The 24,330-nt window shown below is 45.0% G+C and overlaps 1 protein-coding gene across 5 annotated transcripts; it reads right to left on the reverse strand.

Moving 5' to 3' along the window:
- Window positions 1–2,576: 2,576 nt before the first annotated feature.
- On the reverse strand, window positions 2,577–23,555 carry nr4a3 (nuclear receptor subfamily 4, group A, member 3). Of its 5 annotated transcripts, XM_047598535.1 has the most exons (10): window positions 23,354–23,555; window positions 23,158–23,213; window positions 19,977–20,147; window positions 19,018–19,099; window positions 14,913–15,748; window positions 10,380–10,509; window positions 9,450–9,613; window positions 9,142–9,341; window positions 6,224–6,402; window positions 2,577–4,490 (listed from the first exon to the last, which is right to left on the reverse strand). In XM_047598535.1, exons 4-10 carry the CDS (start codon window positions 19,079–19,081, stop codon window positions 4,228–4,230), a joined length of 1,836 nt encoding a protein of 611 aa, XP_047454491.1. In that variant the 5' UTR covers window positions 19,082–19,099; window positions 19,977–20,147; window positions 23,158–23,213; window positions 23,354–23,555; the 3' UTR covers window positions 2,577–4,227. The 5 variants fall into 5 exon arrangements, with proteins under 5 accessions (XP_047454491.1, XP_047454490.1, XP_047454494.1 ...); XM_047598534.1 differs by having other exon boundaries at window positions 23,158–23,555; XM_047598538.1 differs by lacking the exon at window positions 19,018–19,099 and having other exon boundaries at window positions 23,354–23,554.
- Between the last annotated feature and the right edge of the window lie 775 nt (window positions 23,556–24,330).

Genomic DNA, 24,330 nt, shown 5'->3' on the forward strand with positions numbered 1-24,330 from the left:
CAACAACATGCTAAAATACCAAGCAGTGGCTGAATGTAAATTCTTGATCACAGGCCTAACATCATTAAATAAAAACCATTACACATAATTACCTTAAAGAAAGGGGATTATTAAATTCATTAAATGTGTTGAGTTTGTGAAAACTTTTTTATTTCATCATTTCCACAGAGCCCTTCTCTGAAGAGTCTATAAAAAGCATCAATCCCGTGGAAAGAAAACTTAGGTGTGATATTTTAGGTTGTATTGAAATTGGAAGATAGTCAACGAGAGATAACTGGGGTTCCCCCTCCTCTACTCTGAGATCAGCCTGCGTGAGTGGGTCTATTGCATGTTTCCACTTCTATACTTCGGCACCTTTTACCTTTGACATTTAGGCCACCCCCCACACACTCTTCCCTCAGCGGATGCTCCATGCGAGGGGCCACAGTAAAACACACAGTCCCCAGCCACGGGGGATTTCCCCTGGTGCTGTAAGCATGTAGTGAGTGTGTGTGTGCGTTTCTGCGTTTCTCTGTGTGTGTCTGTCCACTTTCGGGGGACTCCCAGAGTTGCAGACAGAGGGGGAGGAACAAAGCTGACAGTGAAAGTCTAAATAGCAAATCATCAAAAATGTGTCTGTTTTTGTGTTTGTGTTAGAGAGAGATATAGTATATCAGGAGTGTGTGTGTGTGTGTGATTAGTAGTTTTGATATGTACAGCCACAACATTAATGAGTCCCCTTCTGATATTAACAAACAAGTCCCCATAATGAAAATGATTCTGTTTTTAAAAGTGAAGACAAGTATTGAATTGTGGTTGTGGCTACTGAAAGTGTTCTGGAAATGAATGTAAGCGACTGTGTGTGTGTGTGTGTGTGTGTGTGTGTGTGTGTGTGTGTGTGTGTAGATGTGTGTGTGTGCTGGGAGCAGGAGGACTCAGGTGCCATTTGTTTCAGTCTAATCCGGGAAGTTTGTCAGCAGGAGAGGAAGCCAGCAGGGAGCTCTGTTCACTTCTTACCTCCTGAATCTTTCTGTTTTTACAGCAGGTGTGATTAGCGCATCCTGATGCCTCGGTGGATGCAGGGCTTTTTCACAGCCGACGTTTTGACATGTCCTAGTAGGAAAGGCACAGGTGTTACTAATAACATTTACGTTGGCTCTGTTCTGTACAGGTGTCCCGGTAAGCCGTGACACCGTGACAGACAGGGAGCCGACCTGCACGAAAAAAAAACAGGGGATTTGAACCTAAGACAGGTGAATGGACATTGAAGGTTTTTTAAATCTGTGTTCTTTCACACCGTAAGTGTATTATTATTATACTTATTATTGATTTAACAGTAAGTCATTATTTCATTTTTAAATGAAATATTTATACTCTTACAATTCTGACCAGATTAGACGCAATAAACCCACAGCCAGGAAGATACCTGCTTTGAATATGTGTGAATGTGTGCATAAGAACTCGCATGCATTTGTATGTGTTTGTATGTTCTAATGGGACCTCTAATTAAGACTCAGGGTATCTGCAAACTGTCAGCGTTGATCGATTGGCCGGGAGACTGACAGCCCGACGCGTGTGAGCATGTGTGCGCGCACATGTAAGTTCTGAGTGTTCGTTTTGTTCTTAAAGCTCTCTGTTTCATGTTATTTTACCTGACGCTCGCATGTGTTACTGCCAGTGAAGTTACTACCATTTGCGCACACACGCACAAACACACACACACACACTAAAAAAAGGTTGCGAATGGTCTTTCCCTGGCTGCTGATCAAACACAGAAACATCATAATCTCTGACGGGGCTACGAGGTGTTGGACAGATTGTGGTCTGACTCACACACACACACACACACTGAATTACATGCAGAAAACGTGATGGCAATATTTAAGGTCATTTCCTTGTTAGTATTTAAAACGTAAAGCCCCTTTGTTTCTGGTTTCTATGGTTTCTGTGTATTTAAATATCAAGAGGTAGGACGGTGTTGTGTGGTCCCGTCATAGATTTTATCTTGTGCTCTCCACACTTGTGCATGCACTCTGAGCTTTACTCACATACACAGCAGCTCACAATTTCACTACCACAGTTACTATCAATCACCTGGCTGTTCGAGTGTGTGTGTGTGTGTGTGTATGTGTGTGTTCACAGTGTTGAGCGGGACGGCAAGTGAGTGATGGCAGTGACAGTATAGACGGCATGTGCTGTGAAATGTCACCGTGGCGATCGATGGTGTTTAACGAGGCTGGAGGCTGATCTGGACCTCATGCTAACATGAAGCGCTCCTCTCCTCTCCCCTCCTTCCCCTCCTCACTCTCCTAATCCCCCTCTACTCACTGCGAGAGCCTTGGTGTCCCTCAGGAGAGAGACGAGGCCTTTTACCTGTCAAGAGGCTTTTGTGTCTGACAAGACACACACACACACACACACACGCACACACACACACACACACACTCACATGCATTCTGTATACGTTGGCTCAAATTTGATCTTTTCTTGGCTTTTAAAAAAGCTTGAAAACTTTGTGAAGTTTTGTCATTTTTTTTTTAAGTTTCGTGTGAAGTAGTGTATTAACCCTTGAGAATCAAAACACAGGACGCAGTGGGTCAGAATAATCAGAACTAGTTTATGATTTCAAAGTGCTGAACAGAAAAATCCAGTGAACCAAAGAGAAAGAAAAAAAATTGAACAGGAAACTCAAAGAAACCAAAGAAAGACAGAAACTTTTTTTTCTTTTTTGTTTCTCTTCTTCAAAAAACAATGCACAACTCGTACCACAATATTTGAAAAAGCTAAAAACACTTCAAAATATTAGTTTTGTATATATATATATATTTATATATATATATATATATATTTATATTTATATCTATATAATTTTGCTTTTTTCATTTTAAAACTGCTCTTGTGAGTGTGTGAGTGGGTGGTGGAGGCCCGGGGAGATCCCCATAGAGCAGCAGTCTGAGACACAAACACAGGTTGAGCTGTTTTGACAGGCTATGGCAGCTCTTGACAGCTTATAACACACCATGCATATGATCCTGCCTTCTCTAAGCGTACACACAAAGACAGTACGCAGCCGTGTCCTCCACACTGTCACACAGACTCCACAATAGAAATGAAAAAGAAAAAGAGCATGAATGTGGAATGTTTCACTCCTGGAAGTACAGCTATCTGTCGAGCACCCTCCGCTCGCCGGGCAGGGTGTGTGTCTGTGCTTCTAGCCCTTCTCAGGGTGTAAGTGCTTCAAAAGCCAATTTCTGTCCATGTTCATTCCTCCATACTCCACTCGACCTATGATTTCAAAACGAGTTAATAAAAAAAAACAACAAAAAGAAAACAACATAGTAGAGCAAGTTCAAGTCTGGGTGACTCAGTCAACGATCGTTAGTGCACAGTACCTCCTCTGCTGCCTAAAGTCAGATGGAGACCGTCTCTTCCTTTTAGCTACTGAGCAGTCTTCGTATCAAAATAATTTAGAGTTTGATGTTGGGCTGTTCCTCCTCCGTCTCTTCCTTTATGTTGTGAGATAGCACTTAAGAAATTGCACTTGTAATCAAGAGCCCACCTCAACAGCCACTTCCGTGTGTTTATGACATATCTGCGCAATGTTTATGACAGTCTACGCTCGTGTTGCCTGACCTTTGACATTTCAGCACGAAACCGCCTCGTTCCCGCTGTCAACAAGAGCTAACTTGTGTTTCACTGCGACAGCTTTGAAAAACCTCCTTCACACCGACACCTCTCCTTCTTCTCTTTGCTAAAGTGAGCAGTCCTCAGACTGAGCGAGCCGGGCCGAAACACCGATAAACAGTACGCATAAACATTGGTTCTGTCACTTTGTATGTTTGTTTGTTGTTGTTTTTTTTTGTTTTTTTTTGTTTTTCAGAAAAAGTTGCCACCCAGACGGAGAGAGGACAGTAAAGAGTCATTGTTCGGTTGTCCATCTCAACTTCATCATCCTCCCCCGCGTGAGAAGAACAGGAGGATTAAATAAAAAGTAGTAAAGCGTTTGAGTAATTGTCTTTTATACAGGTGAAAAGCATTTTTTAGTTGACTGTCCGTTTGAGTGAAAGGCGCTCTTGTTTGGTTGCCCTGTTGAGTGAGAGAGAGAAGCATTTGACGGGCTCCCCCTGCTCTGCATCAGTCAGAAGGGAGTGTGTCGCTCTTCTGTGTGTGTGTGCATGCTCCTAGGGAAAAAGGCCTGAACAGGACATGACGTGGTTTTTGTTTTTTCTCTGCGTGGTCCCCGGGCTGTCAGTACGGCAAAGTGTCCAGGAACCTGTCAATCAACGGTGGGGGCGGTACCAGGTCCTCCAGCTTCAGGTAGAAGATTCGTTGAAGGCCCTGGGTCCGCTGGGAACGGAGCTCTGCCCTTAACCCCAGAATACGGCTCAGAGGAGGCACAGCCTTGGACGAGGAGGACGAAGAGCCGCAGCCCAGGTGGTCTCTGAGACAACAGATCACTTTATTCTGCAGCTCCTCGATCCTCTTTGAGTCCTTCAGTCCCGGGACTTGCTCTGTAGATAGAAAGCAAGGCAGACAAAGAGAGACGTTGGGAGAATAATTCATTAAACACCAAAAATTAAGTCAGAGGAAAAAGAAATACACACACATGAACATAAATCAGAGTTCATTCAGCAGAAAGAACATTAGCTTCATCTTCTTCTATATTGAATTCCACCTCATTAGCCTGTAAGGCTCATGTTCTTAACAGGCCTTAACCTGCCTCATTCACTACAGATCAATACCCGGTCTAACCTAATAAGCCCCCTGCACGCTGTGTACGACTCACACAACATACAAGTATTAGGCACACGGATACATATACATGAACCTATGTATTCATATTAAACACACTGACATAGTGTGATGGCCCCTGTAATTTGAGAATTTAAGACACTGACAGAAACAAAAAGGCCCAACTAATTGCTGATTATTTGGCCCTGTGAGCAGCCAAATGAAATTAGAAACACACACGCGCGCACACACACTGCTGCCCATAGCAACTCCAGTGGCACTCGTACCAGGCTTAATGTGACACTAACTCATTCTGCGGAGAACAGGGTGTCCAGCCCCTCACATGCAAACACACTGACTCGCACACGCACACATACAAGCACGCACACAGGCTGGAACGTCCTGCAGGGGAGGCTGTCACTAGGACCAGTCTCACTTTGAGGTATCCATTATCTGAAGCTTATTTATTGTTTGTTTATGTGACTCTTTTGTTTGTTGTGTTTGCCGCCGCAGAGTCACTCCAGCCCTCCTTTCACGGCGGCTTTCAAACCTCTCGCACACTTTCGCTTCCCCCGTCTTTCTTCGCGCTCTCTCTGTCCCTCCTTTCTCTATGTGCACGGGCTCCCGGGGAGAGATCGATGGCTGCCTTTCTGCACAGGCCACTCTAAAGTGGTCGATCGCCTGGTGGCTCTGGTGGCTCAGTCGTGGCTACGCGCTGTGTGCTTTGCCGAGGTGGCAGAGCGCCACTGAGAACACTGCAGACGCCATTCCAGAGCCGTGCTCCACGGTGGGCTGGTCGATCAGGCACAGAGTTAAGTGCTCCCCCAGAGAGTGAGAATGGGGTTTAGGGCTTAGACAGAAAAAGAGGTGGAGGAAGAGGAGGCGGCGGGGGCAGGGTGAAGTAAGGAAGCCAAGCGCATAGGGAGGGGGATTTCATCCTCTGCACATTAATGTACAGATTCTCACGCGAAGCTGGTAAAAAAACGAAAATATGAACCCCCGGTTCTAATGTATTTTCTGTCTCCCTGGGCCACGTTTCTAATGCATTTTACCCACAACTAAATCCTTGCTGTGACCGAGATGTGCGCTCAGAGGGAAAGCTTTGAATCTCCTTCCATTTTTCACACATGCACACTGATTAGAGGGGCAGGTGTGCCACAGGTGCAGCAGGTGCTTCTGGGTATCAGGTTCTTGTTCCAGCCGTGGATGTGTGAGAACACGCGTGCACATGTGTGTCTTTGAGCGTATATGTGACGTTAGTGGTTGTATCCACCTGATCACTGTCACATTAAATCACACAAAAGCAAAGCTCGGGGAAAAAGGGGGAAGGAGGTGTATCTGTCTGTAAAGTGTTTAGGTGTACGCGACTTCTATGACTGACAGTGCGTTGACAGAGAGGGGAAGGCGCGCTTCTAAAATGCATGTAAAGACTGGTTGCTCTTTTTTTTTTTCCAGTCATTTATAATTTAATTTTCCCCCGTCGGCAAGTTTGTGATTTGAAATCAGTTGCTACCTGTGAGCAGTACGAGGGCGGCCAGGCATGCGAAGGCAGAGGCATCCAGGTTTAGGCTCTGGAGGTGGGTGGAGAAGTCCCGGATGGAGTCCAGCCACTCTCCGAACCCACGAAGGCACTGGAACCTGTGCAGTACCAAGCCGTTACAGAACACTAGTTTATCCTCCGACAGCATCGACCTGAGAAACAGAGGGGGAGAGAAGGCAACGGTTAGATCTCCACTCTAATGAAACGCTGTATTTTCCCTCATGTATTGTAAATATAGCTTGACATACTGGAGCAAGGAAACAATTACAATAAAAACAATGAGAAAACCTGGCAGTGGGCGCACTCACACAGAAATGGGACACACATCAAACACAGGCATGCAGCTGATTAAGGTTGTGTTTTCCAAATTATAGCATTTTAAAACATTCCTGAGTTTCCTTGTGGCAGGGTGGGGTGAAGGGTTAGGGCAGAGGGTTGCTCTGTGTGTGTGTGTTTGCATTTGCAAATAGGTAAATTGTTATTGCTTTAATGTGCCTAGGCTGTGGTGTGCAGTGGAAACACTACCATTTAATGAGGAAATGAAAAGGCCTCTCAGATGTATTTAACCATCACTTACTCACGACACACAACATCCCACTTCTTTACAATCAAGCAGAGCGGGAGAGGGAACAGGCAGTGAACTGCAGAGCACTATGACTGGTCTTTATTAATGCTGAAAAGAACGGAGGTGAAAGGTTGGAAAGACTAATGGAAGATGCAGGGCAAGGGGAGAAAGGGTGCGCTTAGACAACAGGTCGTGTTGAGGGGGAAAAAAGAGAGAGATAGATAGAGAGAGAGAGAGAGAGAGAGAGAGAGAGAGAGAGAGGGCGAAAGGAGAGGGGGAAGCCTCAAATTACACCCTGCACAAACATTAGTTTAGCAGTTATGAGGGTAAGATGCAATGCCATTTGTATCTAATTATCCTTAGTACAGTTTAAAAGAGGCACTCCACCCACTCTCAGCCAAACACATGCACAAATATGCTTGAACAAATTAAGTGTACCTTTCTGTCTTATACACATAAACTATTAGCACAACCTACCAGAACCCAAATGTTTATTTACAAGCTAGAAATGTGAAAAGAAAGTAAAATAAGCAAGAGGCAGATGTTAGGAGATGATGTGCAGGGGCAGGAACATGACCGTAATCTGTGTTTCACTTTGACTCTATAGCTGTATGAAACCCAGGTAGAATTGACTGTATCAAGCACATCAAATTATTATTTTTAATACTTTTTAGTGTAAGAAATAAAACGGACTAAATTAGTACAATTGCTGTGGGCTAAATGCCTTTTAATGCTGAATAGGAGAAATGCGTGGAAGCTTGGAGACGAACAAATACGAAGGTGAGTGTCAGAAAGCGTCTATCTACACCCGTAAATACACGTCTGAATCAAAGCTAAATATTATTTCATCATAGTATTTGACGGTTATCTGATAGGAGCACAAACTATACACACCAGCTGGCAGACAAGCAGATGCACATACACACACACACACACACACTCGAGCACAGCTGGATTTCGGCCACACATTCCACTCACCCCTGACTACACTGTCACCACGGTAATCAACCAATAACCACAGAAACTGTTTGGTAACGGGGTCCTTACAGCAATGCCAGCCCCGAAGACTGAAGCAAATTTACTTTACGCACATGGTGCGTACACACACTTGTACAGACGCGCGCTTGTGTGGTGGTCTGCAAGGCATCTAGGTTCAACACAGGGTCAATGCAGGGCCACGTCAACAGCGGGAGCAGAGCGTGGATCGCATCCCTTGCTCTCACGGAAGACAGAGAAAATAAGACAGTGCCGTGTTTGTGTGCATTTTCCTCCGTGCCGTGGGAGTTTGGCTGATGGGAGGATGAGCAGTGTGTGTGAGCATGTGTGCTCTCGATAGAGGCCCCAGTGAGTCCACCCTTTAGCGTGAGTCAGAGTCCCAGCCTGATCCCCCTCCTGCTGGGACTGTGATGCCACCACCCATCCTCTACCCACCCTGCACCTGGACCTACACTGGGAGGAGGAGAGAAAGTTGGGATTCTACATCATCAGTGTGTGTGAGTAAGTGTGCTTGTGTGTCTGACTGTGTTGGTCTTCTGTCCTAGACGACAGCGCAGACAAAAGGATGAGCTTGTAGCCCGGCCTCCCTCCTCCCCATAAATTTAACCAGCCACATGCCTTACAAGAGCAGACCGGTAACCCGGGGTAATTCTGAGGCAAAGATGGGTCAGGCCAGTCATAATGGCACCACAGGTATCCACGAGTGAGACGCACACATGCTCGCACACACGCTCGCTCATACGCACACGCACTGGAAGCCCAAAGTAAATGAAGTCAATTCTCTTTTTATTTCAGTCAGCTGAACTGAATATGTATTTCCTTCCATAACAGCCCTTTTCAGTCTCTCAGCTGACTAGCTTTTAGATGGAATTGATCCTGTCAATTCACAGTTCACAATGTTAGCACAGTTTTAGCCTGCAGAATGCACACAGAGCTCTCTGTGCGTCAGATATCAGACGAGCGGAGCGGAACTCTGTGGGTGTAGCTGCTGTCATAGCTACAGACTCCATTCATAATTTGGTTCATATGGCGATTACTCAGCTGCACTCCTCCTACTCTGGACATACACCAACACAGCAGCACACAGCTCTGCTGGCATAGTTACAAACTGTACTGTGATGATATAGGATATGAAAAGTCTGTTGCTCTGAAACCAAATGTGTGCAAGATGTATGATGTATTATCTTCCAAAAAAAAAAATATTTCAACTCTGTTGACTTGAAACCTGCCTACATTTTTACATTTAAATTAAAAGTTAAAAGTTTTTATCCATCATCTTATCATGTGCTTCTCGCTGACGCAACACTAAGCTCCATCTGTGCCTTCTCACCTGTGAGCCAATCGCAGGACAAACAGCTCAAGGAAGGCAGAGTCTATGAGCAGGTTCTGATCTTCGCGCTGGAGTTCAGAGAAGCCCGGCAGCCGGTCGGCCCAGCACCGCGTGGTCTCCATCGAGATGGTGAGAAGCCTGTAGAAGAGCTGGATATCCTCTGCGTCCGAGGAGGGGGTGGGTGGGTCGGCAGCACTAAACTGTTGGACGCAGAGAAAGCAGAGAAATTACCGAAGGAGCTCACAGGCGCATCACGGTTCTCAATAGACCTGTGCATTTGCATGACTTAAATAAGGCGCTGGGGGTACCTGGCTGTAGTCAAGTTCACGGGGTGTGCAGTGGGAATAAGCCCTGAGCAGAGCGGAGAGAAGACTGAGGGGTGGAGAAGGAGGAGACGCCTCAGTCTGCAGGGGGCTCTTTGGTTTGGAAGGCAGACGACCTCGACGCCCCTTCAAGCTGTCAGTACGCACCACTGTGGGCCAGAGAAGACACAACGAGGAGGTTTTTCAGTTGAATGTTGTACTACTTATGCCACGTGCACAGTGAAGTTCTGTTCATTCGCTCCATTTGACGGCCTTGATATCGGTACTTTTTAGGGCTAGAATCAGGACTGACAGGAAGCGTTCTCCACAGGAGCTCTCCATCAGCGCTACTATCTCAACACAGGAGGCTGCGAGCCAGCAGATGGCAGTGGAGCTGTTCTGCAGCTCATGCTGCAGAATGCAGAGTGTGTTGTGTAGGGTTGTTTGCATTTATGTGTGTGTGTGTGTGAGTGTGTGTGTGTGTGTGTGTGCAAGTGGGTGGGGTATAACAGGACGCGCGAAACAGGTGAGAAACCTCAGGGAATCGAGAGCAGGATGAGTGTCATGCTGATTCTACACTTTAGCAAAACATCTCTGCAGCAGCGAGATGTGATGACGCAATGGGACGGAGGAGATGTGTGAGAATCGTATAGGCCAGTGGTCACATTTGTGCCTCTTTAAAAGCTTTAAAGCCACTCATATTCGATGGTTTAGGAGGTTGCAGGGACTAATTGGTGTGGCATACTTCCCATTCCTACTTCCACCGGAAAGAGGACTACATGGATGTGTGTGATGCTACCAGAGGCCAGGCCATTACCGGCCTATTAAACCCTGATTGCACAGACAAACGTTCCGATCACAAACTGGAGATCAGAGTTGTGTTGCAGAATCGAGGCATGTGTGTTACCAGTGGATATCAGGTGTGTTGTCTCCTACCTTCCTTGACCATGCCCACACTCAGGCACTTCTGAAAGCGGCAGTATTGGCAGCGGTTGCGTCTCCTTTTGTCCACAGGACAGTTTTTACTGGCCAGACACACGTACTTGGCGTTTTTCTGCACGGTGCGCTGGAGAAACAAGAAACAGGCATACCGATAATCAGCCTCCAAACACAATCAACACCTTATATTTGATTTGTTTAATTCAATTTCTGTTTTTTTCCCCCTCCCACATCAAAGAATGAAAGCAGAAGCTCGCAGGTCAGATTTTAATTACGCGCTGAAAGGCGGCGGTGACATCAGTATAATTAGATAAAATTAATTTTCCAACAAGCCTCGCCTGCAGGAGGGACAATTTTATCAGCGCCACAGCTGACAATGGGGATCGAGCGCGTGGCGTGCAGAGGCGGGGTCCCGCGAGACGGGGGACAGCGGCCGTAAGAGCTGCGTGATCAGATTGTTTGTGAAGCTCGCGGGTCAGCTCGTGGCACCTGCGGGGCCTCGCGCATCGCGCCTCTCTCAATGGGCCCCGCGGGAGCTGTTTTCTCCTCGGTTGGCTCGCGCGATTATTACTGACCTTATTAAAATGAAATCAGAAACGGGCCACGTGGGGGCCGGCTGCGCTCACCGCGTGGATGGAAGACAGTAATAACTGAGGTGGTTGTAAATGCCTATATACGCCTCCGTGTGCGCGCGCACCTAAGCACCAATCCCGCACACTTGGGACTGAATAAAGCTGCATTTTTGTAGTTAGACACTGGCTGGTCGTTCGTGTATTTTAGAGCAGCCAATGCAGAATAGTGAAAGTACTAATTAGTCGTAATATAAACAAACCACAGCACCACATTATCTGTTCTCGTGAGCAGTGAGACAAGCCCAGTGAGGTCTCCAGGGCCATGCCGCCAGTCTTTACATGCTTCTTTGACAGACGAATTAAATCGTTAGGGAATGTCATTGCCTGGGGTGCAATATGTTACAACAAAACATCTAGACAAAAAAAAAAAAAAAAACATCCACACTGTAACCGTTTTCTTGTAGAGTGCTCACAGTAACATTGTATACGCTGCCAGACAGTGACTCCAGTAGTCCACAAACTGTAAGTTAAACAAACGGAACACATGGAAAGTGCCACGGCCTCCCCCCTTTTTCTTTAACGTCTCTAATACACATCAAAACAAATAAATCCAATTAGGAACCCCTCGCGCCACACATGCCCGTGCCCCCGGGAGACCAATACCACACCAATTATTCCATATGCTCCGGCGCGAGTGCGGAACTGACGCGTAATGGGCGCCAGTGCCGGATGAGAGTCGTTGCCATGGCACCGCTGATCTGATGTCTCCCTCTCATCCCTTCAATGGTCAGTGACCCGTGCGCGCGAGGATAAGTAAGTTATGGTCATTAATGTGTTTGAGAGAAAATAGTATCCGTTTAGTGAGAGTCTACTACACATACATGAAGCTACATGAGAGGCTACATGACGCACAAAGCCTCAACATTTATTTACACATTTACAAGTCTGCAGCAAGGCCAGAACAACGGTCAAAAACATTTGTTCATAGATCGAATTAATATAGTTGAGTTGGTTATTTTGAGGTTTGGAGCGTAAGGTTGATTCTGATAATCTGATAATTCATCAAACTTCAAAGAGCTGGTGTTTTCATGCAGTGCACCACTGAAAGTTAGGGTTGCAAGTGAGTGTGGCCTATGCTGAGTCAGCCCGGGGGAAAGTTCTTCTCTTCAGTGGCCTCAGGGCTTAGTTTACAAGATAGCTGGTTCCAAGAAAAGCCTTAGTTTGCCATGATCAATTGAGGTTTTGATAAATTAAGCTCTCATGAGTGAGCGCTGGCCTGTCTCCTGTTGTCTGCTCTCTTCATCCACCCTGCATGCGTGTGTGTGTGTGTGGGGAGGGGGGGCTCTTGTGACTTTGCTTTCTAATAAGCAGCGTGGAGCATGACTGGCGTCTCAGCAGAGACACTGACTAGTAGAGCTAATAGTGTGGCTAGACCCTAATATCAATGTACTGCCCCTGTAAAGGCACAGGTGAACACAAACAGCCATGCATGCACACATTAAATTATCTTACATTACCAAACATGTGGGTCCTTCTTGTGCTCTGTACACGGGATGGGGCCGCCTATAAGCATGTGTGTATGAGCGAACATGGAAGAGAGCTAAGTATACTTTAGCCTTGTTCAAATGAATCTTACGCGTCCTGTAATCCATCTCAATGCTCACCCCAACTTTCACTAAAGCGAAAAACTTAAAATTTACTTTTGTTCAGAAACTGAAGTTTTGTGGCCGTAGTTTTTGTGGGCTTGGCAAAAACCTAATTTAAGGGGAAAAGGTTCATTTAAATGTTGAGAGTCAGGACTGAGGAGTGAGTTATGTGCGCTAAAAGCACATTCACAAAAGGATACACAAGCCGAGAGAAGCACACATGCTGTGGGTGTTGTGGGGGCTGCATGGAGGCATGCAGAGGCAGATTCTTGACATGTAACATGTGCTAATAGCTTTGGCTTAAATTAAAAGCCTTCAGGGACTTTGCCCCCCGCCCCCATTCGAAATCCCATCCCTTCTTCTGCTTCAGTCTCTCTTGTCTGTACATAGAGTGCAGGGGTAGTTTGAAGTGAAAAAAATGTGTGAAGGCATCCGTGAGGCGCAGTGCGTCTGTGCGAGTGTATGGGTTATCAACTTATATTAGCAACCAGCTAGTTTTACAGTCTTCCTTTCACCACTAGATTGTCACCACCTCCCAAACTTTCTGTGACTAATGTGCTGTGCAGTCAGTGGAAAATAAAAATTGTGTGCGCGGCGAACTGAGCCCACCATATATTTTGGCTGATAAAAGCGCAGCTAATGTATCTCACTGGCTAATACAGCGGGTGCATAAAAAACAGGTTAATTGTTATTATTTTTATTTTTTTTTGCTTCTAACTAAATGTATTATACTGACAGCTGAGATAGTTTTTAATTTAAAAAAATTCAAATTCTGAATAGCTTGGCTAAACTAATGGAAACCGGTGAATGCATTATTCAGCCAAAATGATAAAAACTGCTTGTTTAGGAGCTAGAATTAATGCAGAAAGAAAATGTGCTTCAAATTGCACTAATGAAATAACAATAATTTACAGCAAGCCTCTACTATTGAATGTGTAATAACTATTCATGGATAATTGAATATAATCAGGAAAATATGTTAGGGGACAATAAAACCATCAGGATAATGGAGGTAATGTGCCCGAGAGTATGTGAAAAAGAGCAGGTGTGTTAAGGGTTTGATGCGTCCCGGATTCAACGTTCATGTTACATGTGTTGCCCTATGTGTCTCTGGGTGCATATGTTGTGTGTGCACGGTTGGTTGCATCTGCATGTGTGTGTGTGTAAAGGAAACATAGCGAGGTTTGACAGGCGCTGTGGCTGCGGAGTGCTGCAGCAAACAGACAGCCCGCAGCCTGCTGCCACCAGACGCTGCTTTCATTAATTACTAAATAAAAACTAATTGTGAAACTAATTGAAAAGAAGGATAATTTATTTCCACCTACCAGGGGCATTATTCAATTACCTCAGTGTTTGCACCCTCCTTCTTGCTGTCTCTTAATTTTCCCTCCCTTGTCTCATGCAACCGACAGCATGCTCGTAAGTGTGCCGTTAAACGAGTTATAATTCAGGACCTGGGTAAATCAATTAATTCACTGAATTTACTGTTATTTCGAGCCTTGAATATACAGTTCTATAATGTATGTATCGGAAAAGTGTGTTAAATGCAATGTGTTTTCTGACTTGCACGGAGTAAATGAAAAATCAGTCTGACTAAAAACTTGCCTTTGGTGATGTTAAACATTGAGTTGTGTGTGTTACCACGTGTGCGGTAACATGGGATGTGAGACAGCAAGTTGCGAGGTGTTAGATTGAATCATTTGGCGGCCCAAATTTCAAATTGACTCATAACGGCCCCAGTATTTCTTCGTGAATTGTGGTCAATTTCGTGGCCACTGATTCACAACACAATGCAAAAGGAGAGGAAACTTTGATTTAAAAAACAAATCCTGCTGCACATTACTGACTGACTGATCATCAAGCCCAGTTGTCTGGGAGAAAATATGTGTTTTCATCAACTTGTGTTCTCACGTAGCCCAAGCAGTCACACACACACACACACAGACCATGCGTATGCACACTTTTGCCCACTTGGTTGCTGGAAGAGATGACCCCTGTGGGTGTCTTGCGCTTTCGCAATAACTCCAAAGAAGATTTAGTGAGCGTGGAGAAGGGTGTCGAGTGGGAGTGAGGCAAATGCAACAAAATAGTTTCAAATGAAATACGTCAGTCATTTTGCAGCCAGTTCACAGATATTTTAAGGTGGATTGTCTGTTTTCCATGTTTGTGCATTCAGACGGAAGGAAGACACGGAGGTAAAAAAAAAATCAAGACTTGATGTTTTAAAAGAGATTAGGAATACAAAAGAAGTAGGAGCGAACCATGCCTTATTAGACTGGAAAACTCAAAATTGCATGATTAAGACTTTTTACCTTGAAGAAGCCTTTGCAGCCCTCACAAGTGCGGACGCCGTAGTGCTGGCACGCCGCATTGTCCCCGCACACGGCGCAGGTTCCCTCTCCTTGGGGCCCGCGCGGAGGAGGTGAGGGCAGGCTGTCTCCTAGTAGTGGCCCACAAGGCCCGAGAGCCAAAGAGCGGAAAGCGAGGCTGCTGCTCCCGGCCCCGCGATGCAGCTGGTACATGGGCTGGTCCAGGGGTGGGCCGTGAGGATGGGAGACTGACGAGGAGGAGGAGGATGAAGAAGAAGAGGTGCGAACCAGTCCTCCCCCGAGGCTCTCGTAGCCGCTGACGCTGCCGCCGCTGTGGGGCGGCGAGTGCTGGTAGAAGTGCGGAAATCGAGTGGACTTGAGGGGGCCCGTCTCCAGGCTGGAGCCCAGAGAGTGAGGGTGCGACGGAGGAGCCAGGGGGTGCTCTTCCCACAGGAAGGAGGTGCCAGGCTGGGGCGGCAGAGACGGAGTAGTTGGGGTGGATGGGGGAGACTGTTTAAAGTACATGGAGGAGGAGGTCATGGCCTCCAGCGGCGGGGCTGTCGGGTAGCTCTCATCCTCCTTTTTGATAGTGGGCCTGTGTGAAGGCATCTGGTAGAGGCAGGAGGACTTGGGCTCATAGCTTCCCTCCACAAAGACATTGAAGCTAGGGAGGGAGGTGGTGGCGGCGGCGGAGATCTCGCCTCCACCCAGCTCCAGCTTGGTGTAGTCAGAGGTCATGAGGTCAGAGCCGTAGCTGTCACCCTGGTAACTGAAGGACTGGCCAGAGTAGGCAGAGCCTGGAGGGGCGGGCCCATACTGAGCCTGCACACAGGGCATGTCTGCCGGGGACACAGAGCACACATACAGGTTAGAGCTGCGTGGCACATCGGAGCACATGTACTCGAAGGGCTCTCGATTCAAAAAGCATTTCTATGGTGTTAGTAGAGTACAGCTGTATTGCAACAATCGTTAATTAGAGAAGACAATCCAGTGGCATAGATGTTAAACAGAAGCGGCAATTTGAACTGAGAAGCAGGATTTCAACGAGGAGCTTGTCAACAGAAAAGGAAGGACAGTAAATCTACAGGACAAAGGCAGACCATTAGAGACACATGCACACAAAGACAGCACTAAACAGGGCCAATAATTAAACAGCAAATGACTAACAACATTTCTGCACAGCTCTATTGGAACAGGCAGTTTTTTTTATTCAGCTCTTGAGGCGTCAGAGATTTCACAGCGTCACAAAAGTTTTGTAAATGCGCGTTTGCAATGAACAGGCCGTGAAAAGGGGGGGGTTTGAATGAATCTTTCCATTTACACCCAATTTCCTGCGGTGACACTTCTCACACAGGGCAGAAGAACCTCAAATATTGCTGATTCTCCCAGAGTTAGTTCGGGTTAGAGAGCCGCAGTTCATCTGCGCACGATTCAGAGGAAAAGCCGCCAAGCAAGATCCAACCCAAGCATCTGTGTTTGTGTGAGTGTGTGTGTGTGCGTGTGTGTGTGAGCCCGCGTGGGAGGCTGGTTAGTCAGATGGCAAAGCAGATGAGATAAAGTTAAATAATAATGGAACCCCATGGTGGTGCTGGATGTTTACTGCACAGTCTCCACACAGACACACACTGCTAAATGCAGACAGACACACAGACAGATATTTCCTCTAACTGCTGCAGACGCCAGTCGGCATGTCTTGAGTTTCCCCTTGATTTAATTCTGCCATGGTCACAGCAACAGGTCACCACCTCATCAGCTGTGTGTGTGTGTGTGTGTGTGTGTGTGAACTATAGACTCTTATCAAACCTCTTACGTAATACACAACACCTGCGTTTACGTGCGTCTGAGCGTGCACCTGGGCGTGTGTGTGTGTGTGTGTGTGTGTGTGTGTGTGTGTGTTTGTGCGTGCGGACTAATCAGTCATGAGTGTGTGCGCAGCCAGGGTTTTGTGGTGTTTGCTCGTCGATCCTGAGCAGGGAACTGTCAACACGGCCCTGCTCCCATTGACGCCCAGCATGCGCGCGCTCTGCCGTAATCGCCCCCGTCCCTTCGCGCGTCATGTTTGTCTGGTCAAATACGGGACATATCGGTCCTGGTGTTGTTAAAGCACTCACAAATGCCTCCATCAGAGCGGACTCACTCAGGGAATTAAAAGCTTGTATTACTGACTCCGATAACCATTTATTTCAGCAATAGAATTTTTTTGTTTTAATAACTCCATAAAAATACCCTATAAACATGTTAACACACACACATATATATATAAATATATATGTATATATTCTGATGTCCGCGCGTGTGTGTGTGTTGTGTTTGTGTGTCTATAACTACTACACAAACTACAAAAAAAAAAAAAAAAAAAAAAAAAAAATCACTCGCTCATAGCGACACAGTGACACATTTATTTAGCCGCAATTAAAATTACACCTGAGGGGCTGTGCGCGTTTTGGCTTGGGGGACGAGTCAAAAAGGGTGACTCAAATGCTTAATTAAGTCAAATAAAATATATAAATTGGAATAAACTCATTCATACGGTTTTTATTTATTTATTTAGGCCGTTGATTATTTGTCAGAACCCAGAGACAAACACGATGATAGAGTCCGCTATTTTGAGTAGAATCCTAACAATAAAAACATATTTTTATTATAAAATTAATCATTTTATTCGATATTATTCACTCATATATGAACCAAGGCAACAGACGACACGTCTGCCGTCTTTTTTTTTTTTTTTTTTTTTTTTTTTTATTGAGGATATGAGTCAAGCTGTAGGCCTACGTGTGCTTGACGTCACCCAGTTGTTTCTTCTACAAGTGACCAGCTCTTCAACCCACGTGGAAAAACACACATGCAGCATTATGGGCGTCATGGGGCCTTTCTGGGCTATACCTAAAGACTTTTTCAACTGATTAGACAGCAGAGGAGGAAGACAGAGAGACGAGAGAGAGAGAGAGAGAGAGAGAGAGAGAGAGAGAGAGAGAGAGAGGGGAGTGGTGAACCTTGTGGCTTTGTTGTGTCAGTAGGTCAAGCCTCACTAGTCATTAGTACTGCACCTGTTGTATAGCATATTAGCTATATACTCAGTTGCCAATACAGTAGGCAGTGAAATCAGCTACTGAAATCAAATTCATATAAATCTAACAGCCCCACATCCTCCTTGGGACTGTCACTGCGTTTGTGTTTAGTCATAAAGGTGCTAATTCAACTATTTGATCATTTTGGAGGATAGAGTGTGTGGTGCATTTAAGCTGTATTAAATTCAACTCAAAAGTATTTCTGTTATTTAACCTAACCCACTCACTAAACTGGGTTGTCAAAATTATAGAGATGTGTGTTGGCGCAACACAACACAGTTCAATAGTAGCACAGGCTTGCAAAATAAAATAAAAGAAGTTAAATCAACAGCTCTCGGTTATTTTAAATAAATGCTGAGTACTAAAACTTAAGTTCAGATTTGGTGTAGGACTGTTATATATTCATAATTAATTTATTTTCACTAGTGTACCCAACGAACTGGCAAGTACATGTACACATTTATTTAACCGTTTTTCTGTGCCTAGTTTGGCTGAGAGGTGAAAAAATGAAAGAACGGGCATATATGGTCTGTGTGAGTAGAGAAGCTTTTGATGTTTTTTTTTTTTTTCACAAACATATTTTCATCACCGGTGATGTTCAAGATGTCAACATGGACCTGCATATGCTCCCTCTGCTAATAACATACACCCTCATCCTGAAAAGAACCTGTAAAACCACTTGCGTCTACAAAAGTTTCACCCTCTCTGTGCTTTACTTTTCATGGCGTGCCTAAGCTTCACTCAGTGGCGCACACACACACACACACACACACACACACACCGCTGCTCTGCATCCTTTCTCACACTCACTCACCAATACAAATGGTTGTGTCACCGGAGTGTCTTTATTTTCATGTCACCACAGCGGACTAGGTAGGAAATCCTCCAACACCACCATCACATTGCTTATATATATTACGCTAACATGCATGCAGATGTGTGAACGTTTGTGTGTGTGTGCGTGTGTGTGCAAGCAAGAGGACAGACAACCCAAGCAGAATCAGACACAGGTGAGGTGAAGGGAAACAGTCTCTAACCTCGAGGTGTGCATTTCAACTGGACAAACTGCAGCTGTTCCAATAACTGAGTGCGCTTGTTCATTGTCAGAATGCCATAGATCTAACAAATGAAAACATGAAGTTGCAGACATAAATTCAAAAACAGTTTTTCTTCAACATCAGTGAATAATGAAACAAGGTGTTCAAAGCCAGTTGCTGCTCACACAATGAGGAAAAGTGATTTTCACACACGCGCAGAAATACACAAACGCAAAGCAGAGAGCCACAACCACACCAGCAGTTACCAAATTATATCTAGGCCTGTTCTTTGAAGATTTTTCATCAGTTTAATTTATACACAGATTCTGACTATGGATGAATGCCTATTCATTTACAAAATTTAATATTAAAATTAAATACTAAATACTGTAGGATTTCTTATTTCTATTTACTACAGATAAAAAAAATGTATTTTAACAACACAGATAAATATGTCTTAGCATATTTTTTCCTGTTTAGTCATGCAGGCTTTTGAAGACCTTCACTGAGTAATTTGGAGGATCAGTGGCATTAGATCAGTCCCTAACTTCTGGATTTAGGTGTGCCTGCTCTCTCTTATCTTAATGATTGAAATGTCAACTTGCCAGCCGAAACACCAAAACACACACGCACACACTCAGAAGGACTGCTACTCACAAAAAAAAAAGATCACCAGGATGTTCACACATCTTACAAGTATTTCTATGTTTTAACCAGCGCAGAGAGAATAAATAAAATAGTCTAAATCACAACATATACTACCTCAAACTCTGATTTAATCCCTTCTTTGCTTCTCTTCGGGAGCGTTTATCCTTAAGATAAAACATCACCAAACAACTAACAACTGCGCAAAAAGAAATATGCCATAGCAGCATTTCCTACAGAAGCATCAGGTGAGGAAAGACAGAAGGAAATAAAGAAACACGAGAGCAAAACAAGACTGATGGCCGTTTCTGTACCTGGTGAAAGAGCTTCGCGCTGAATGGTGCTGGGTGTCCGGGATTTAGGGGTGGCGTGGCTGCGGCCGGGACAGGGCTCCTGGAGCGAGGAGGACTCGGCGGTTGTCGTAGAGGGAGTGTCCGATCGCCGGGGCTCCGAGCTCGGCTGGGCGCGCTCTTCCGAACCTGTGCCTGTGTGAGAGTGAAGTGTCTGGGTTACAGCCAGTGATGAGATGACACGCTGAAGAAAAAGGTAGGTACAGCGATCACCGCGCGGCTACGAAAGCCAAAGACACTGAAAGGTAAGTTTTGTTTATTCGTCAAGCAGCCTTTACTTCCTCAAATGTTATTTAGGAAATAAGACAAATAAGAGAGAGCCCCCCTCACACCGCAAAAAAGAAAAAAAGCCCAGAGATTTAACCGCGCGATTTAAAGACCAGTATTTTTTTTTTTTTTTTTTTCACGAACACAGCATATTTTTTTATTTGTGAAAAATCTAATCTGAAAAGAAGCAGGGAGATGAAATGCTCTGTAAACTACTGTGCGCCAGAAAGAGATGCCGGTCGTCGAAACGGTGTAAATTACTTATCCATGCAAATTCACAGGAACACGACGATTTACACATCTGCACCAATTGCCGATAGATAAGTCACTGAATCCATGCTACAAAGAGAATATTAAGAACCACAACTAAAGACTTTTCGCTCATTTCAAAACTTACACTTACGTGGGCGACGGGTTTCATTCTAACACAAAAGACTTCTTCGTTATTATAAGCCTATTATTAAATTTGGTGCTGCAAAAGACCAATTCAATCAGCCAAAAAAAAAAAAAAAAAAAAAAAGATCTATGCACAACTTCTTCTGAAAATACAGACCTACAAAAGTGACAACTTTTATAAAAGCTGCCTGTGCCAGTGACTCCACGCCATCGCTTTTCTTGCCTCTGATCAGCACCGCATTCGTCTGCTCAGGGTTCATCCAGAGGGAGAGACGAATCGAGAAATGTTGGAGAGCCGGACCTGAAACCAAACCAGTGGGCTCCTGTGCGCCGTGCGCCTCCAACTTCAGCTCTGCAGAAGGGCGCACTGTAGCCGAGAGATTTCAAGGCCCATAGCGCCCCCTTTCTGTCGCACACTCTCTTATATATTCGCGCACCCTCTCTCTCTTTGCCAGACCAACACAAAACCTCGGTGGTACAGGCAAGATAAGAGACCACTCAAACCCCGAGAGTGCGTCTCAGTGCAGCCTGCTGGCAAGCCACAGCCCTCACAGACGATTCAAAGGGCTACTGGCACCTGCAGCTCGTCCTGTCCCTCACCTCGGTGTCAACAGATCAAACTCGTGTACTGCAACAACCACTTTTTTACTAAACTTTGACCTGGCAGGTCACCTCTGAGAGGACGCGCGGGTCCTCTGTGAACTCCTTTGATGGTTCTTCGGTCAGGACATGTTTTTTTTTATATACAAAAGCAATGCTTCACACAGCCTCCAGACAAGTTGAAATAAACTAAAAAGGCAAACGAGGGTAAACAAACAAGTCAGTATAACATTTATTTGATTAGGGTTGATTAGGAACAGTTAAGCCATTATTCCATTCTATCTAGTGTCGTTTGAGAACAGAAAAAAAACCTTTACGCCTAAAAGAAGCATTTGGTTACAGTAACAGCAGAAATAATATGTTCTTTGATGCAAGCAAAATAACTTTATTCTTGTGAAGTTAAAAGCGTAATTATGCGCAAATGCGCTCTTATCACAACCCCTGTGGAGAGTTAAAAAAGTGAAGATAAAGTGTCCCCACTCAAGAAAATGTAAGCTTTTCTAGAGAGACAAGTGAGACATTCAGTCTGTTTATATATATATACACACCCACCCACACACATATATATGTGTGTGTGTATACGTATATATGTTAACAAACCAGACCCCTCTTGCTTTCTTCTCAGGCCGAGCCGGCCGGTGGGGCTCTGGCCCTGCGCGAACCGGTAACCAAGAGAACGACATAAGAGCTGCAAAGCACGCGCCCCGGAGCGCCGGTAGCCCCCGGTAGCCCCTCGCACCAATAACCCCGGACAGCGCGAGGCTTCCAGCAAACAGAGACAGAGAAAAGAGAGGACATAAAGGAGAGACTAGAGAAATATGTGACTACTGTAAATCAGCCCTGAGAGGGAGGCTGTCAAGAAGTGCCTGCGTGCGTAAAAGTGAGTGGGGAAATCAGGTAAAAATCGGTATATTGCTGAAGTACCTCAACTCAGACGTTCTTATCATAAGATATAACCTATGGAAATAGCTGCCATCAGATGTCTCTAGGAAATATTTCACAGTGGGCATCAGAAATTTGATGTGGCTTCATGGTTGAGGGAGTTTTTCAGGCTATCGGTGGGAGGAGAGGCCGTGTCCTCATGAAGACAGATCACCTGTTCACTAATATATGAATTATTGACTTAATATATAAATCAGGAATACCTGGATGCCTGGCAGAGCTTGCACTTTATGGAGCTTCGGTCTTAGAAAAGACGCTATACTGTTTTATAAGTTTAATTTATAATATGTCATGGGCTTGCCCATCAATGATATGGCACAGCAAACACAAACACACCCACCTTTACACGGACACACGCACACAGCCAAATGGAACACGGTGCGTGCTACACTTATAAATCAGTCATTAAGAGCACAATATCTCCAAAAAAAAAAAAAAAAAATCACAGAAGAGGCCCCCAAAAAGAAAAAAAAGCATGGCATGAAATCAAAGAGCATTAACTCTCCACTCTCTCTCTTTCAGCTCTTGCCTGAATGTAGGTTAGACTATTCTCCACTCAGACCAATTGTGCGTCTGACTCCACTTCATTGTGTGAGTGAGAGGCATCTCATTTCCATGACAACCGGAAAGGATATGATACCTTCCCAGCGCAAATTAAATTCGAATTCAGCTTCATCCAGAGACACCGCAGACACTCAGAGGAAGAGCGAGACAGTACGAGCAGCTACGTGTAGGCTATATACTGGAGGCTGACATGTCAACAGGTTGGACGAACAAAGTTGGACAGAAGAGACACGGAGGGTATCGGAGGATAAAATGTAACATAATCATGAACGTGCACAGCTGAGGGCTAATATGCTCAGAGCCATGTGTGAGTCTGGCAGCCTAACAAGTCTACGAATATCAGAATATCGCGGATTCATTCATTCAGTTCACTTACTGGTTTGCTGTAGCGGTTCCGTCTTTACATGTGGTAATAACCTCGCATGAAATATCCTACGTCCATCCAGAATAATCACCCAGAGTTGACGAGTGAACAGAAAAAAAAATAATTGAAAAAAAAAATCTCTCAGTGTCGAGGAAGCGTCAATAATAATAATAATAAAAAAAACAACAAAAAAGTTTCTTCGACTTACTTTTTGTAAAGTGGTACACAAAGTAGAAAAGTAAAAAACGATAATAAAAAAAAGAACAAGCAAACTCCCCTGTGTAAGGAGTGCGTCTGCGTCCGCTCCCGTGAGCTGACTGTGTCGGTGCTGTTAGGTGCTTTGTAAAGTGTGGGGTTTGTAACGCGGGTTTGTTTATGTGCGCCGTCTGAGGGGAGAAAGTCAAATAGTGCATTTATGAGCACCCTGCCTCCACATAGAGCGGCTGGTATGCGCTACGTCAATGTGACGCCATGGGAGAGGTGACGTCACTCAAAGTAGAGCTCCCTCTCTCGCTCTCTCCGTCTCTCCGTACAGTACCACAGTGAGCCGTGCCAGAGAGAGAGAGGGAGGGAGGGGGGAGCTTGGTTTGACGGTTCATGGGGAGGAAGTCGAGGGAGATCCGGCAGGCGAGCGCGCACCACAGGCTGGGGCCACACAGCTACACTGACACGCCAGTTTGTCAGGTACTCCAGAGAAAACAAATGTGTTTGTTTAAAATAAAGCGTGAGAGCTACTGGTTTAACTGTGTTTTCATTTGGAGGCTGTGGTTGTATTATTGTACAACAAACAGAAACATGTTTCTGTTTAATGCAGTGCAGTTGAACAGCAGCACAAACTACACTCTCTCATTATCATCATACATTACAAATAAAAATAATATATATATTATTATTATTATTATTATTATATAATGTATATAGATATATATAGGTATAGATAGAGAGATGGATAGATAGACATTACATAGTTTCAACATAAACAGGCCATTATGGATTTAGTGCGGGTGTGTTACATTATTGTTATATTATTAGAGTGCATTTGTTTTTACTAGTGTACCTAAAGTCTTGGACCTAAGAGTGTATTTTCCAGGCTCTCCAGTCGGGGTTTGTCTGGGTATCCCGGGGTTTGTCTGGGTATCCCACACTGCCAAATAATATTTCATTACTCCAAGCTGGAAAGTATCT

The sequence above is a fragment of the Mugil cephalus genome, chromosome 11 (assembly GCF_022458985.1).
Source record: "Mugil cephalus isolate CIBA_MC_2020 chromosome 11, CIBA_Mcephalus_1.1, whole genome shotgun sequence".
NCBI classification, from domain to species: domain Eukaryota; kingdom Metazoa; phylum Chordata; class Actinopteri; order Mugiliformes; family Mugilidae; genus Mugil; species Mugil cephalus.